At 38.7% G+C, this 15,635-nt stretch overlaps 2 protein-coding genes across 3 annotated transcripts; one reads left to right on the top strand and one right to left on the bottom strand.

Moving 5' to 3' along the window:
- The first annotated feature begins 997 nt into the window (after positions 1–997).
- Positions 998–3,573, top strand: fam177a1a (family with sequence similarity 177 member A1a). 2 transcript variants are annotated; one of them, XM_086094882.1, is made up of 5 exons: positions 998–1,130; positions 1,576–1,755; positions 1,946–2,012; positions 2,786–2,883; positions 2,964–3,573. In XM_086094882.1, the coding sequence occupies exons 1-5, from the start codon at positions 1,062–1,064 to the stop codon at positions 3,177–3,179; spliced, it is 630 nt and encodes a 209-aa protein (XP_085951008.1). In that variant the 5' UTR covers positions 998–1,061; the 3' UTR covers positions 3,180–3,573. The 2 variants fall into 2 exon arrangements, with proteins under 2 accessions (XP_085951008.1, XP_085951009.1); XM_086094883.1 differs by lacking the exon at positions 998–1,130 and adding an exon at positions 1,267–1,445.
- A 579-nt stretch (positions 3,574–4,152) lies between these two features.
- ppp2r3c (protein phosphatase 2, regulatory subunit B'', gamma) lies at positions 4,153–15,622 on the bottom strand. The gene is made up of 13 exons (XM_086094277.1): positions 15,358–15,622; positions 15,133–15,257; positions 14,901–15,005; positions 14,600–14,712; positions 13,887–13,984; positions 9,179–9,249; positions 8,381–8,513; positions 8,052–8,107; positions 7,299–7,374; positions 6,999–7,135; positions 5,303–5,440; positions 5,134–5,193; positions 4,153–5,053 (listed from the first exon to the last, which is right to left on the bottom strand). Exons 1-13 carry the CDS (start codon positions 15,422–15,424, stop codon positions 4,859–4,861), a joined length of 1,374 nt encoding a protein of 457 aa, XP_085950403.1. The 5' UTR covers positions 15,425–15,622; the 3' UTR covers positions 4,153–4,858.
- Positions 15,623–15,635: the final 13 nt, after the last annotated feature.

Raw genomic sequence — 15,635 nt, forward strand, 5'->3', positions numbered from 1 at the left:
ATATTTCAGTATTTATCATTACAGTAAGTATAACACATACACTGTACATTGTTTGCTGTAAACACTCAAAATACATATGTTTTTTTGGATTTATCTAAATTCTAAACATACTGGATTTATAATAATGAGATTAAAAGTGATATACATTGTTTGTGATTATCTCATAAGCGGTTTGGGTAAAATGGATGGATGGGTGGATTTCCCAAATACCGTATATTAGCGTCTCTGTGGCTGGGTGATTGAGAGGAATTAATTGTGCACTTTCGCTGTTTAAAGTTCAGTACATTTGTTGTCAATACTTTATGATCCCCAAACACCAAAACACATTTTACTAGAAAATACATCAATATTTATGTATCTATTTATTTTGTAGAGCATATATGTACAAAATGAAAGTTTTACTCTCTGCTGTATTACTCGGCTGACTTGGGTCAATTGGTGGAGCCTGGAGTTCAAAGTACACATGGTGAAGTTGCATTTAGCCATTATGCTGCACACAATTGGAATAAACTGCCAACAGAATTGAAGTCAGCCCTGAGTGTTAATGCTTTTAAATCCAGGCATTTTTTATTTTATTTTTTTAAGCTCCTATATCTTCGATTAAGGTGTTCAAAACATTTTTACACATTTTTTCTTTTTACTTATTTCAGAAAACTACTCTTATTTCTTTACTTTGAAATATATATATTTCTAATGTTCTGATAATGTGTTTTTTTAATGTTGTCAATTATGTACGTTCTTTTAGTATTGCTGTAAGCTACTTTTGTTTTCTCTGCTTTGTTTCTGAATGTTGTTAATTGTTGTGTTTGTTGATGCTTGTAGATGTTGTTTATTTGCTTGTGTAAAGCACATTGAGTTGCTTTGCGTATGAAATGTGCTATCGAAATAAAACTGACTTGCCTTGCCTTGCAAACCCTACAGCGCTAACGTGACAGTTGTGCCACAACAAATATGGCGGACGCGCTTGTATCCAACGTCGGTCTATGTGTGTTTGATATCTGTGGTGTGAGTAAACAGTAACAACATTGAGGTTGTTCTAAGACGCTAGTGTGCTTAGTGATATGGCAGATTTGTCATTATATTTAACTAATATGAACGTTTCGTTGGGACGAACTATGGAATGTAATAAGGTGAGTTCACGGCAAGGTTACGTTTTATGTTTTGGTTACATTTGCGTTAGCAGACTGCTGCTGTTGCAAAAAAAAAAGAAAAGTGATTTACTTCCTTAGCTTCCTTAGCCGTACGAAGACGCCCCGAATAATGTTTATCCATCCATCGATCCATTATCCAACCATTCACACTCACAATCACACCTAGGGACAATTTATTGTTCTTTTTAATGCCAGTTTGGTTTGAATTGTCGTTAGGTAGTTTAAACTTACAGCTAGCTTTTCCCTCAACTTTGTTGTTTTTGTTTTTGCTTGATTTTCGAAATAGCCTACTACGTAAGTTATAATGTCCTCTGATATTATTTCAATTAAGCTGTCATTTAAAAAAAATAATAATAAATGCAATTGATACTGCAATGTAAGCTAAACGGTTACATGAATTGGGTTTGTGCATGCGCCTGTTCAGAGTCGAGAAGAGCTGGGAGACTTCGAGAGAGTGGAGATGGGCAAGTCAGGGGAGAGGAAGGGAAGGGTGAAGCTTCCCCGCAGGACCATCTACTTTGCTAGTGGTGAGACAATGGAGGAGTACAGTACTGAGGAAGAGGAAGAGGATATCGTGGAGAAAAATGTGCTTACTGTGGATACAGTAAGTAGACATAAATAAGTTACATGATTTTGTTCATGTAGTTTGTGAGATCTCTCTCTGCATGCATTTTTAGAAATATTTATGGTCATAGTCTTGCATTTCATGACATTAACTTTGTATATTTATATTTAACGTTGCTACTGATTTCTGAAAGGAAACAAGCCTCATGTCCCCCGCATTTGTGTTCTAGTCAAAACTGACCTGGGGACCATACTTCTGGTTCCACATGTGGAGAATGACCACCTCAACTATCTCGGGTAACACTGTCCACGTGGACCTTTACATTTGGTTATCATACTAGCCATCTGTTTACAGTACTGTGGATATAAAAAGTCTACACACTCCTGTTTGGCAAGCTTTTGTGATATTGAAAAAAAATGAGATCAAGATAATGTTTGTAGGTCATATTAATGGTGGTTAAAAAAAATATTTATTTTGGTCTCTCTCTATTTTTAATATCACACAAACCTGGCATTTGAAAAGAGGTTGGGGAGACTTATATCTACTGATCTTCGCATTCTTTTTGTTCAGTGGCTTCCCCAAATTTGACGTTACTGGAATGTCAGTGCTGAATTTTACAATTTAAGTCTATCGTGGAGAAAATGCTCACTTTAATTCAGAGAAAAACTGAAACAAATATTTGAAAGAAACACAGCTTGTGCAGTTGCATAAGTCCTTTATACCTCCCCACATGCAAATGGACCACAATAGCAAACAAATGACATTCAATTATTGTCTGAGAACAGAGTTGGCCCGAGCAATAAGCAAACTCAGCAGCTTTTTGGGGGTCTCCCAAAGGTGCGAGGACCCCCCCAATAAAAAAAAGTCTCCAATTTTACAGCTGCGCTTGTTTTATTAAAAAAATATTGTATTGTAGAATTATTCTTGCAAAGGATGTTAACTAAAAAAAAAATCAATAGAAAGGGCAAAACGCTAAATAGAATTGTCCTGTTTCTGTCAAATCACAACCAGATGACACAAAGACACGTTTGTCAAATTAAGAGCGTTTGTGTGTGTGTGTGTCCTTCAGTGTGTGACTACATGGGAGAGAAACTCGCCTCTCTTTTTGGAATTACCGCTCCTAAATACCAGTACGCCATCGACGAGTACTACCGCATAAAGAAAGAGGTAAGTGAAGTCGCCACATCAGAATTGTTGTTTTTGTGTGAATTGCATACATAACATTCTTTTTTGTTTTGGTCTTGCAGCAAGAGGAAGAAGAGGAGGAGAACCGTCTGGCTGACGAGGCAGAGCGCCAATTTGCAGAGAAGCAGAGGAGCGAGAGGAAGGATCCTGCTCCGCCCACCGCGGCGCAGCCTGAAGCATTAGGAACTTCCTTTGTTAATGTCTCCTTTGACCACCAGCCTGAAGAAGCTCTCAATACTCCTGACAACAACAGAGCGCCTTGTCCTCTCCCCTCCTGACAGCACAAAACCTCCCACTTGCAGATAAAATCAATGCTAATCTACTTATTTGTAACAATTAATAATAGTTATTTTTTTATGTTTGCATTTTGTTATAACACGATTCTGTAAACAGTGCAGGAAAAAGACACGTTGATGTTAACTGCATTGACATCAGCGATATTTCTAGTGTGCTTTTTAAAATACATTGATCCACTGAACATTTCTTGACATCATTTTCATCTAACACTATTCAAGGTGGGAACATAAAAGCGGGATTGCGCTCCAGTTCAGAAATCAAAGTGCCTATATGCTGTCTATGCATTTTGACTATATGATGTCATCCGTGCATTCACAGGATTTCACTTTTCCTATCAGGTTTTCGTTTCAAAATAAAAGAGCTACTTCGATCGTCTGTTCATCTGTTGTCAGTTGTTTTACCTCAAGTGGCTGATAAAAAGCAATCGCACTGCGATTAAGGAAGATGTGCATTACAGTGGTAAACTAGTTCCGTTTCTTTACCGTTTGTGCGTGCTGGGGCCCAGCGCGTATTGTCTGGATTTTAAATGGCATTTTGGTCATACATTGTGTGGCCTTCCAGTAGGGCTGAAGAAAAATTGTGACCCTGTTCATCATTCAAGTTGCCCATCCTGAACTACAATAATAATTATATTCCAATGCTATTTCTCACATATAAAAGTCTTCACAAACTGCTGGATTTATGTATCCATTCTCTGAACCGCTTATAATAAAATTTTATACTAATTTAATAAAGCCGTTCTTTTCATTCTGAATAATATGGACCTTTTGGAGTGATAATTTTGAGCAAATGTGTTAACTTACATACCTCTAGGTCTGCTTGGGGCAGTTTCGCCATCATAATGCCACACTAGCACACACACTGGGGCTTTTCTCGCCAGCGCACAATATGTACTTTGAAAAAAACTTTGGAGAGTGGTGACATACAAGTTAAGCTCTTAAAAAGGTTGCAGCATTGACGGGAGAGACATTTATTTAGGACAATTCAGGTCTGTGTACAGCAAAAATTAGGAATATGCATCAAGATGTAGACAGAGGGTTCAGAGGAATTTTGTGTGTTGAGGAGTGCAAATATCTAATGCAGTGGTCCCCATGCCTGCAGTCTGTGGGTCATTTGGTACCGGGTAGCACAAAGATGGACAAAGAAAAGTATATTAATAAAAATACATTTTAGTGGTTCCTATAAGTCAAGTCCTCCACCTCGTCAATTATCTTACAAAGGGAAACATAAGTAGGGCTGGGAGATTATTTGAAATGTAATATAAAGTTCATACATATTTTTCCTTAAAAAAAATAACTATGTAGTAAAATGTTGAAGTACTCACTAGTAGTGATGGTAAAATGAAGTTTCATGAAGCATCATAAATACACATATTTTGTACTCCTCCAGATGGTGTTCTTGATTAACAGATAAAGGAAAGTGATATCATTTCCAATGCATCTTTAAACTAAGAGTGCCATCTAGAGGATTCAAAAATGATCACAAGTGCTTCATGAAGTTTCATTTGTCCATCACTACTCTAGCTACCTTACTTTTCGGCCAATTTAAAGACAATGTAAATTTGCAAGATATTTTTTATAGCATCACCGGCACAAAAAGGATGTATTTGTATGCCCAAGTCGGCGGCATGAAAATGGTTGGCGACCGCTGATCATCTTGTTTAGGAGTCATCGTTGTTGGCTGTGCTGGTGCTGTCGCTGTCATTGGCAACCGGCGCTTCTCTGTTCTCGTACGTCCAGAAGCCATTGAGGTCAATCAGGATGCTTGTGACTGTGTCACCCTGGCAACTGTTCACCAAGTCCTGGAGTGTGATCTTGTAGGGGTCTTTCGGCTTCACCATGTCAAAGATCTCATCCTGGACAGACAGTACAGTTAGAAATTCCTTGACATGAGCAAAATGGATAGCTTGTGTGTGTCATGCGAGAGAGTTTTTACCTTGACGTCCTGGAAGGAGACCGGCACTTGACAGTGCACGTTCATCTGATCCTGGATGGCCTAGCAGCAAAGTAAAGAAGAAATGACCGTCCCAAATACATATTTATCATAGATTATGATAAACAAGCATCTTCATCCCAAAATGTATTTGATTGCATTTGCTTTTTACCCTGAAGAAATAGTTGAGGGAGAAGACATTGAGGTATCCTTGGTTGTCCATGTCTAAAAGCTTAAAAATATACTGCAGTGCCGCTGGCTCCTTCTTGTTTTCCAAGGCCAACACAAAGTCTAAATAAGTCTTGTAATCCTGGGGAAAGAAAAAGTTCAACAAAACAAGAAGCAAGAAATTAGAAACATTCTAAATACAGTGTCACACAGAATTCAAATTGATCACAATGAACAAAGGAATGTGCATGCAAAGTGACCTGCCAAAGAAAACACAAATGAAAATTATGTTAATGGAGATTATTTAATTCACATTCAGCATTTAACTCATTCACTCCCAACCAATTTCACAGAAGCAACTCCCTTCGCTCCCCGGGTGTTTTACTGGATTTTGCCGGATTTTGCAAGGCCCAAAGTATATTGTGTTCTATTGCTATAAAAACATGGAACCTACCAAAAGAAAGATTAGAATCTCTTCTTTCATTAAGAGAAAAAGTACATTTGTATCTGTTTCAGTTTTGCAGCAATTAGCATTAGAATATAGCTAAGTTTCATCATTATTAACAAACTTGTTCAAAACACTGGGGAAAATAGCTTTTTGCAACATGGCCCTGGTTGAGCTCTTATACTCTGCTGCCACCTGCTGGCCGTTTTTTGTATTAACTACCATTGCTTTAAGGCTGCATCAAAGCCTTTTGTATGCTCTAGCGTACCCCCCCCCCCCTCCCCCCCATAAGCCCCCAATATATCTTTGGGAGCATGGTGGTATTTAAAACAGAACGTTGGGAGCAAATGAGTCGCTTGTAAAAATATCATAGTATGCGTAATAATGGTAAATGTATCATAATGTGTTGTGGCAATGGCAACTCAAGATCATTTATTTAGTGATCAACTTTTTGGGGGGGCATTTTTTGGGCAAGCTTTTTTAAAACCGAATGCTACTTCTTGGGTTAATGAGTATTGCGAAGGGTCACCAGTTTCTTACTGATGGGAAAATTGTACAATTAGTTATCACATGAATAGGCACTTTACTATTGCTGCAATGAAGAATTGCTTCTGCTTGCAATAAATAATGCTTTGCTCTGCTCCTACATAGCATATTAAGGTAGTCGTATCTAACAGCTGATTAACAGGAGATGACTCATGATGACTACAAGAACATCCAACCCAGCGGAATGAATTGAGCCAGTCCGCTAAAGATGCCCTGTTGTCTATTAAGAAATGATTGCAAACTTGACCACACATATACTCAGCACTTACATGCACACACACAAAGACAAACAAGTACACTGTGTTCCAACTATGATGTCCCCTGCACCCCCCTGTAGAGTTGGAATACCCATGTAACCAGAGACCGCCCTAAAGAAATAAAGAGAGGGCTCGGCAGAGTGTGCTTCAGGGCGGTAGGAGGTTGTAACTGAGGCACACCTCTGTCCGTTCTCCTTGCTAGCTTGTGAAAAGGTATGAAGATGTCTTCTCTCCTTCATTGTGTGTTTTTTTTTTTATGAATGTCAGCTTATTGAACCTGACACTTACACACTTCTGAAAAAACAAATGGGCTCAAACGACCTTTATATTTTATTATGAATAAATACGTGAAGACACTAATTATGTTCATGATTTCACACAATAAATAGGAAACAGACGAATATCATGTGCAACACTTTTTCATGTGTGTTAAAGGCAAAAATGATGTGTACCATTTCTCCATCGTAAGTGAGGCACTCCTGAAACACTCGTTCAAGGAAGACTGAGGTGAGAGTGGCTGTGCCGTAGCGTGACAGCTCCTCTTTGCTCAACATGCCGTTGTGGTCCTTATCCAAATTGAGGTACTGCCCTGACATACAAATGACGCCAAAGAAATATCAGCACAAAAGCCAGCACGAGCTTACTGAACACATTAACATCTAAACGATATCATGAATACATTGTCCCCAACACAATTCAAACGCTGGACAGAAATAATTGGAGAGAGAATGAAGATGGGGATGCTCACTCACCATAGACTCTGAGAGCTGAAGGTGCCGAGAACCAGTTGGACTCTTGACTCTCTTTAGACAACTCCTCATCTCTTAACTGGAAAGAAAGGACAGGCAGGTGCAATCGGAATTAATGAGAAAATAATTCATTTTAAAAATGACTGTACACGACACACAACCAAAGGCCTTCTTAAGCTAGCCAAAGAGAGAAGTTGCACTTTATCCTTTATGTCTGTGATTTTGTTGTGAAAGCTATGATTAAGTTTATAAATCCACCACACCTGATCATATCAATGCCCAGTGACAAATCTGAGAAGTAAAACATTCAACAAGAATGTCTTTGGAGGTGATTGGAGGACAACATGGAGGAAGTTGCTGTGGTCCATAAAAGCATTGGCAAACCTCTAAGTCAGGTTTGCCAAAGAGCATGTGGATGTTCCACAGCTCAACTGGCAAACTATTGTGTGGACAGGTGAGCACAGCACAACACCTCAACCCGACGTATAATAGGAGGTGCTACTATGGTTTGGGGAAGTTTTGCTGTCTCAGGCCTGTCAAGTTTATCAAGACCATTTGCAGGACAGTGTAAGAGCATCTGTCTGCAAATTGAAGTTGGCAGAAGATGGGCAATGCAACAGGACAACAACCCAAAGGAACGGATCAACAATTGAAGAAAATACACCTTCTGGAGTGGCCCAGTCAAAGTCCTTGGGTGTTACATTGTAAACATTTGTCAACTAAATTGAATTATTATTCCCCCCACACTCAATTTACCTCTAATAAATCATCCAGAAAACTGCAGGCCAAGATGTCCTGGATTTTAATTTTTCCTGAAAAAGAAAAATGCCGGTACATTGAGTATAGAAAGAAGAAGACTCAGCTGTAGTATTTAATATGAACACACACAGTTTGGAAAAGTTAGCTCTTAAAACCAAAATACTTGTGTTGCTTTCGCACTACTATTATTTTTAAAACGTGATTGTTATTGCATCATTGCTCATATTGCATAATGTTCAGGTGCAGTCCCTTCAAAAGATAACATGATATATGATTCCAATTCAGTTTCTGATGACACATATTTCCTCCCATGGATAGTGTCGTACCAGTACGAAGCGGGTCAAGGAAAAAGAAAAACTTGCGAACAGCAGTACAGACGTAAAAAGAGTAAAACGACTTCTCCAGTCCATCCAGCTGAGGTAGCGTTGGGATCAACTCCAATATATAGTTCTCCAGATCCTAAAAAGAAGATAAATCAGTATTTTTATATTATTATAATCCATCCATCCAATTCTTTATGTCTGATCCTCCCCATCAGGGGAGCTGGAGCCTCAGAGTCATATCTATGGACAATTTACAGTCTTCACCTAATCTGTATGTTTTTGAAATGTGGGAGGAAACCAGAGTACAAGTGGCAGAACTATGTGGTGGCCAGGTGTGGACACACTCTGGCAAACCCCTGGCCACCCCACATCTTGGGAAAAATGTGGACTTTCCTGCCATTTTCACATTGATGCAGTTCCTTGATACTGTGCCACAATGGGCTCTTTGCACAAACCCACTACTTCCTGAACTCAGTACCACTCCTTGATTTCCTGTCTTTCATGATTGGACAAACTGATTAATCCAGGTGTGCCTGACCTCAGTAAACACGACGACAATGGCCAGACACACCTGGGTTAAAAAAAATAATCATCCATTACTACATATGAAATTGTAAATATGGTTACGTATTGCTGTCAAATACAATTATGTGTACTGCATATACTGGCTTTAAAACTAGGAAGTGGACGTGTGCAGCAGAGATCTGTTAGCCAATAAGACAGTGATCATCATCATTATCATTCTTCTTCTTCTTATTATTATTATATTTGAATCAGTAAGATTGAAGTGGAAATACTTACCGACTCTCTGAGGTAACCCTGTCCCACCACATCATAGAGACTCAGGCCAATCCGGGTCTGATGCAGCCACACTGGACACATAGAACAGGGATTTTCAATTATTTTATTTTTTGGGGGTTAACTGTGTGTCAGCCATTGCATAGAACGCGAATGCCCGTCTGTGACACTCGTCACATTATATTCTTCACATGTAAATAATAAATAACCCAAGTCTGGATGAGTAGTTTGCCCCATTTGCTGCCAGCGCACTTATTGATGTCATCCAGTGGTAAAAGTGGACCTAAAATTAATATTTGGTATTGTTGTAAAACACAATTTGTATATGGCTGGTTGGCTCTTGAACAAACAGGCGATCAGAAATGTATTTACCAGAGCGTAGTAATGATACACAAATGTCATGATACCATAAATATCACGATATAAACCTCACAATACAATACTTATCACGATATTGTGGGGAGCTTTTCGATATAAAAAAAAAAAGAAGCTCACGATACTGGAGAAAAACTCACAATATTGTAAAAAGTAAATAAATAATTGTTTATTGAACGAAAAAAGCACTAAATTGTGTTTTTGTACATAACAGCAGTGACAAATTAAAATAGGCATGGCCAAGTCACATGTCATGATCATGTGCTCCTATTGGCTGAACACCGCAAAGTGTCATGGTCTACGCAGTTCACAATGCTGTATTCGGCTCAAGTGCGTGAAAAGTAATGTTTTTTGACGGAGATGTTGAATGAAAAATATTTGCTTGTATGACTGATTTATGATAACAGCCAGTGGCCAAAACTTTCCTAATTAAAATTAAACTGCACTAATAAACTAACCACTAGAGGCTGCTAAAACTGCACAAATGGAATACAAGCTAGCCTTTTTAACAGATGTGCTGCTTTTAATATTGTGACATGACGACGATGATATTGTGACAATTTTAATATTGCAATATCGCGACATTATCGTAATCGTTACATCCCAAGTGGGCGCGTCAATAAATTTTGAGCGTCTGTCATTGGGCAATCATCAACAGTCGGACACCCTTCCGTCATTGTCAATCCGTCAATATTTGAAGCCGAACTGCGTTGTAATCATCAATCCGTCATTCGTCGATTGCTCAGCAAAATAAGCAAAATGTTTCCGTCATTCGAAGTGGGCGTCCGTCAATTCTCGGTCATTTGTCAATACATCAGCAAAATTGGACATCCATCATTGACAGATTGACGATTACATTGACGGATGAAAAACCCCTTCGAGTAATGCTTAGTTCGTCAATTTTTCAAAGTTTCCTGTCAATCGGCAACAAAATGGGTGTCCATCATTGACGGATGACGGACCTTCGTCAATATTGATGGAACACCCACCTCTGGTATTTACACTTGCGAAGCTTACTACATGCCCGGGGTGAACTACCCTGTACACAAGTTTATTTTAAGTGTTACAACCTGCCAAGGGAAGGAAACTAGCCAACAGGTATAATCTGGCATATACAGTGCTGCTCAAGAGTTTGTGAAAACTGCAGGCATGGTCCTACTTTTTGTACAAAATATTAAAATAACCTTATTAAATGTTTAGTCATACCCAAATCTACAATGCTGACGTTAAAAATAATGGACTTGAACAAAAAGAATGATAATATTGTCATTCATTCTTGAACAAAAGTTGTTGATTTAAAAAAAACTCATTCATGAGTGCAAAAGTATGTGAACCTCTCACTTAATCAGACATTGCACCTCCTTTTGCAATGAGAACTTCATCCAAACACTTTCTTTAGTGACTTATCAGTCTTTCACATCTACTTTGGAGGATTTTTGCCACTCTTCCACGCAAAATGCAGCCAATTTAGGGGAGGTTGGATGGACATCTAGCATAAACTGCCCGCTTCAGGTCCCGTCACAGTATTTTGAAAGAATTTAAGTCAGGATTTTGACTGGGCACATCCAGAACATGGATCTTGTTGTTCTTCAGCCATTCCTTGGTTGTATTGCTGGAATGCTTTGGATTATTGTCATGTTGCATGATCCATCGTCAACCAGGCTGTAACTTCACAAAGAACGGCTTCAGGTTATGTTCCAGGATTTCGCAATATTCCTCTGAATTCATGATTCCCTGGATTATGTGGAGTTGTCCAGGTCCTGAGGATGAAAAGCCAGCCCAGAACCTAACATTCTCACCCCCATGCTTCACTGTCGGGAGAAGGTTCTTTTGCTGGTATGCAGTGTTGACTCTTCACCAAACATGACTGTTTGAGTTGTGACCAAACAGTTCAATTTTGGATTCATCTGTCCACAGAAGGGACTTCCAAAAAGCTTCAGGTTTGTCCAGGTACTCTCTGGCAAACAGATGGGCAGCTTTGATCTTTTTTGTGAGCGGAGGCTTCTACCTAGCAAGCCTTCCATGAAAGCCTTGTCGGTTGACTTTGTTGTAGCATGCACATGTGTCCCAGATGCAGCAAAAGAGGTCTGCAAATCCCTTGATGTGATGTTCGAGCTGGCTTTTTACCTGAATTATAATTTTTCTTGTGAGTCTTGCTGATATTTTAGGTCGTCCACTTCTAGGCAGGATTGTACTAATTTTCAGTGTTCTCTAGTTGCAGATGATCTGCTTCACAGTGGAATGATGAAGCTAATTTTTTTTAGATGACTTTATAGCTTTCCGTAGACAGATGTGCTGTCACTACCCACTTCCTGAGGTCCCCTGAGATTTCTCTTCCTCTCAGCATGACTGACCTGTATGGGTTCACCTGGGTAAGACTGAAGTGATGTGGTTTTGTCTCTGTTTCAGTCAGTGATGCACAATTTCTTTGCTAAACCTCTCATTTCATTGGTCCATTTCAGTGGTTAGTTTAACTACCAATTTGTCATACCTGATCCTACTTGACTGCTTGTTTTAAGCAATGCAGCTCAGGGTTCACCTACTTTTGCACCTACATGAATTGACCAAAAACTATTTTTAATTTAGTTTTGACTACACAATTGATTTTGAAAAAAGAACAATGCATTGAACTGATAACCCTACACCTGTTATTTCATATACAATGTAATGGTTCAGATTGAACAACAAAATCAGCTTGAAACAATTGGAAAATCCAAATTGCTCAAGAGGTTCACAAACTTTTGAGCAGCACTGTAAATGTTCATTACACTGTCCCTTTTTCAAATAAAATAAATACATTTAAATCATTCTGGGAACAATATATATGCAAAACAGGTCAACATGCCTGGAACTCATATGGGCAAAGTGTTGCCACGTTCCATTTACATTTGTGTTATTATTTGGAACCATATATTTACCGCTATTTAGCGCTGTCTTGCAAATAGCAAAACATCTGTGTATAAATGACGGCAATTGTTTTAAAGTTATAATCCATGACTTTACCGGTCCAGCCCACTTAGTAAAATATTTTCCTCCATGTGGCCCCTGAACTAATATGAGTTTGACACTCCTGATTTAAATACTGGTACAGTGGTACCTCAGAATTTGAACATAATTTGTTCCTGCAAAGTGTTCAAAGTCCAAATTGTTCAACCTATGAAACATTTTTTCCAATAGGAAATAATGTAAATGCATTAATTAATGGATGATAAATGCTATGTTAATGCTAGCTTTAGTTCAGTGCTGAGTTTGTGTATTTTACATTAGGCATATTGTTAGACTACGAAGCGGTCCTTGCGTGCGTTGTTTAACGTCAGGCATGTTGTTGAATAGCTAAGGGGGGGTCGTCCTCGTGCCAGTATTTACAGAAATAGTCACGGTAGTTACAACGGCGCGATAATCTCCTTCCTAATCCATTGTGGTTCGTAGCACTATATGTTTTTCTTTGCTGCCACTGGCACTGTTGTCTTTCTTTGGGCTCATGGCGAAGAAAATTGTTGTGGAAAAATCTAAATGCACTCGCGAGTATGGAGCACCTCCGGGAGTATTCACGATCTGCCTGGAAATGAGCAGTGCACCGTCTCAACTACCGAAACGTGAGCATTCGGCTTCGCTCGGCTTCGCTCGGCTTCGCTCGGCTTCGCTCGGCTTCGCTCGGCTTCGCTCGGCTTCGCTCGGCTTCGCTCGGCTTCGCTCGGCTTCGCTCGGCTTCGCTCGGCTACCTGCTTCCAAGGTATGTTTGGCTTAGCTTGCTTTGCTTGGGTGTTCGAACTCCAAAAATAAGTTCAAACTTCGAGGGATTTTTTACTCCGATTTTTGGGTTGAAGTCCGAATTGTACGAGTTCCGAGACGTTCCAACTCCACTGTAACTCCACTGTATATACAGTAAATAAGTTATTTAATAGACATATTGCTCCATCTTGTGATCTGATCAGTGATCCATTATTATTTTTAAACTAGCTGATAAGCCCCCAAAATACTGTAAGGCCTATTTTGTTTTCTTGTTGTCCCAGTCATCAGAATGTAAGTAAGCTTTTTTTTTTTTATCATAATATGACATAATTTATTGCAAATATTTGGACCCCAGTTTGATAACCAATAAAGCCAAAACTATTTAAAAAATATTCACCAATTAATATGTATGTATGTAAATAAAGCTATCATGCCATTTTAATACAGAAATGTTACTTTTGATCGATATCAGGTATTGGTAAATTATTGTCACTCTGCATTAGAATGACCAAAACATTTCATTGTTGTACCTGGCAGCAACATCAGCATCTATGTATTTTTGCTGAATTGTATAAAAAATGAAGACATGATGAGAAAGTCAAACCTTTTCTCATGACGTAATTGAAGAACTGCATGATAGAGATCCTGCCATAGGGGTCGCTGTGGAGCAGCTTGGCATACACTCTGGCTGTGAAGAATTTGCTGATGACAAAGAAGGGGGGGGGGGGTAATTTTCTGTGTAATGATCTTACGTATATACTACTTATGGGCAAAATATCATTACATTACTCCAGTTGAACATCAGCATAAATGTCCAGGTAAACAGTGTGAACATAAAACACCTGAAACATATCTACTCTCCGGCCAGCACTAGCGTTGTTGTTTTAATAACCCCTTTCAAAATAGTCGTTTTAACATAACAAAAATAAAATAAAATGGCATAACAATTTGCTGGAATACACACCTCCATAAAATACACAAAATGTATTTCCTTCACATTTTGCAATTGAGTGTGCTTGATTGGCTCTGTGCTAGTTAGTTTCTACACTAGTAGGTTTTCGTCCACTTTAGTTTAAGTCAGTGATTGCCGACGTTGTTGTCCCTAAAACTTCCCACATATAAAATGTGTCTTGGCTCAATAAATGCTAAATAGCTGTAACTAAAATAGTATATATGCAAATTTAATAATAGCTTCATAACACAGTTTAGAGGAATGTTTTAAATTGACTTCTGATCAAATAAATAAATATTGAATTTACACGTCATTGCTTGATTCATAGGTCAGCTGCTACTAAACTACTGTTTCCGTGTACTTACTTGCACTTGGGCCCAGCCATCTCGCCCACCTGCAGGTAGGCTTCGTAGTTGATCATGGCCTCTTCACTATTCACTGGAGGCACCTGGTGCTTCTCAAGCAGAAACCACAGATTCTACAGAGAGATAAGTGGACAAATAGAGGATAAAAATGGGTATGACTTGTCATTTATACATCAGTGCATATAGGTGATTTTTTGTTGTTGTCTGATTTGCTCATCCACATGCACTGGCAGCAGTGCAGCCATGACATTGTACATTCACCCCGTGTAATGCTTTTATAAGAAATATGAGTGTGCGTTACTTGGAGTTCCTCATGATCCAACAGTTCTCTGCTCTTCCTCTGCAAGAAGACCGCTCGAGATTCTTCTCTCAGTTTCTGGAGTAAAACTTCATCCTCAGCTGGTAGCTGTCAATTAACATCACACTCTTAAAAAATAGCACAGCTTCAATGTGTACAGTACTCATTAGTTATAAAGTCCATAACTTAACGTCTGAGCTCTTATGTAAAGATCCAAGTTAAAGGATAACAATACCCTAAAGTAGAATCGAGGAATGTTCTTGTAGGATTTGTTTTTGTCACTTCCGCCCTTCCATTCAGAATAGTATTTGCTAAACAGCTCAATTTCTTCAGATTTCTTTTCCTCGAGGCTTCTTTCATCTGGACAGCAACAAAAAAAATTGAACAAAATGACAAAATGAAACTTGTCGTTCACATATTTCAAACGTCCCAAATAGCCTAAGCTAACATTATCGCTTACCTCTGTTTGAGTTTGCGAGCCTCCTTTTCAAGATATCCGACCAATCAGTCCGATTTTCTTTAGCCATGTTTACCTCCAAATTATTGTTAAACTACATCCAGATTATTTCTAACAACACAGTAGTCAAAAAAAATGGGACAGAAACAAACAAGTATAACTAGACATTAGTAAATAGATTACTCTCATGGGTTCTTCCTGTTCAATTTTACATATTTCAAAATAAACAGATATCTTCGAGAATTAGCGAGGTAAAGGGAATGGAAAATTTATTGTTTTGA

This window comes from Leptonotus elevatus, chromosome 14 (genome assembly GCF_054856555.1).
Source record: "Leptonotus elevatus isolate MCC_2025b chromosome 14, RoL_Lele_1.0, whole genome shotgun sequence".
Lineage (NCBI taxonomy): Eukaryota > Metazoa > Chordata > Actinopteri > Syngnathiformes > Syngnathidae > Leptonotus > Leptonotus elevatus.

Excerpts from the sequence above, each read along its gene's own strand:
- fam177a1a (XM_086094882.1), top strand. The coding sequence starts at position 1,062 with ATGGCAGATTTGTCATTATATTTAACTAATATGAACGTTTCGTTGGGA. Across the intron at positions 1,131-1,575 it reads GAACTATGGAATGTAATAAG|AGTCGAGAAGAGCTGGGAGA; the intron begins GTGAGTTCACGG and ends GCGCCTGTTCAG. Across the intron at positions 2,884-2,963 it reads ACTACCGCATAAAGAAAGAG|CAAGAGGAAGAAGAGGAGGA; the intron begins GTAAGTGAAGTC and ends TTGGTCTTGCAG.
- ppp2r3c (XM_086094277.1), bottom strand. The coding sequence starts at position 15,424 with ATGGCTAAAGAAAATCGGACTGATTGGTCGGATATCTTGAAAAGGAGG. Across the intron at positions 7,136-7,298 it reads TTCAGCTCTCAGAGTCTATG|GGCAGTACCTCAATTTGGAT; the intron begins GTGAGTGAGCAT and ends TTTGTATGTCAG. Across the intron at positions 5,054-5,133 it reads TCTCCTTCCAGGACGTCAAG|GATGAGATCTTTGACATGGT; the intron begins GTAAAAACTCTC and ends CTGTCTGTCCAG.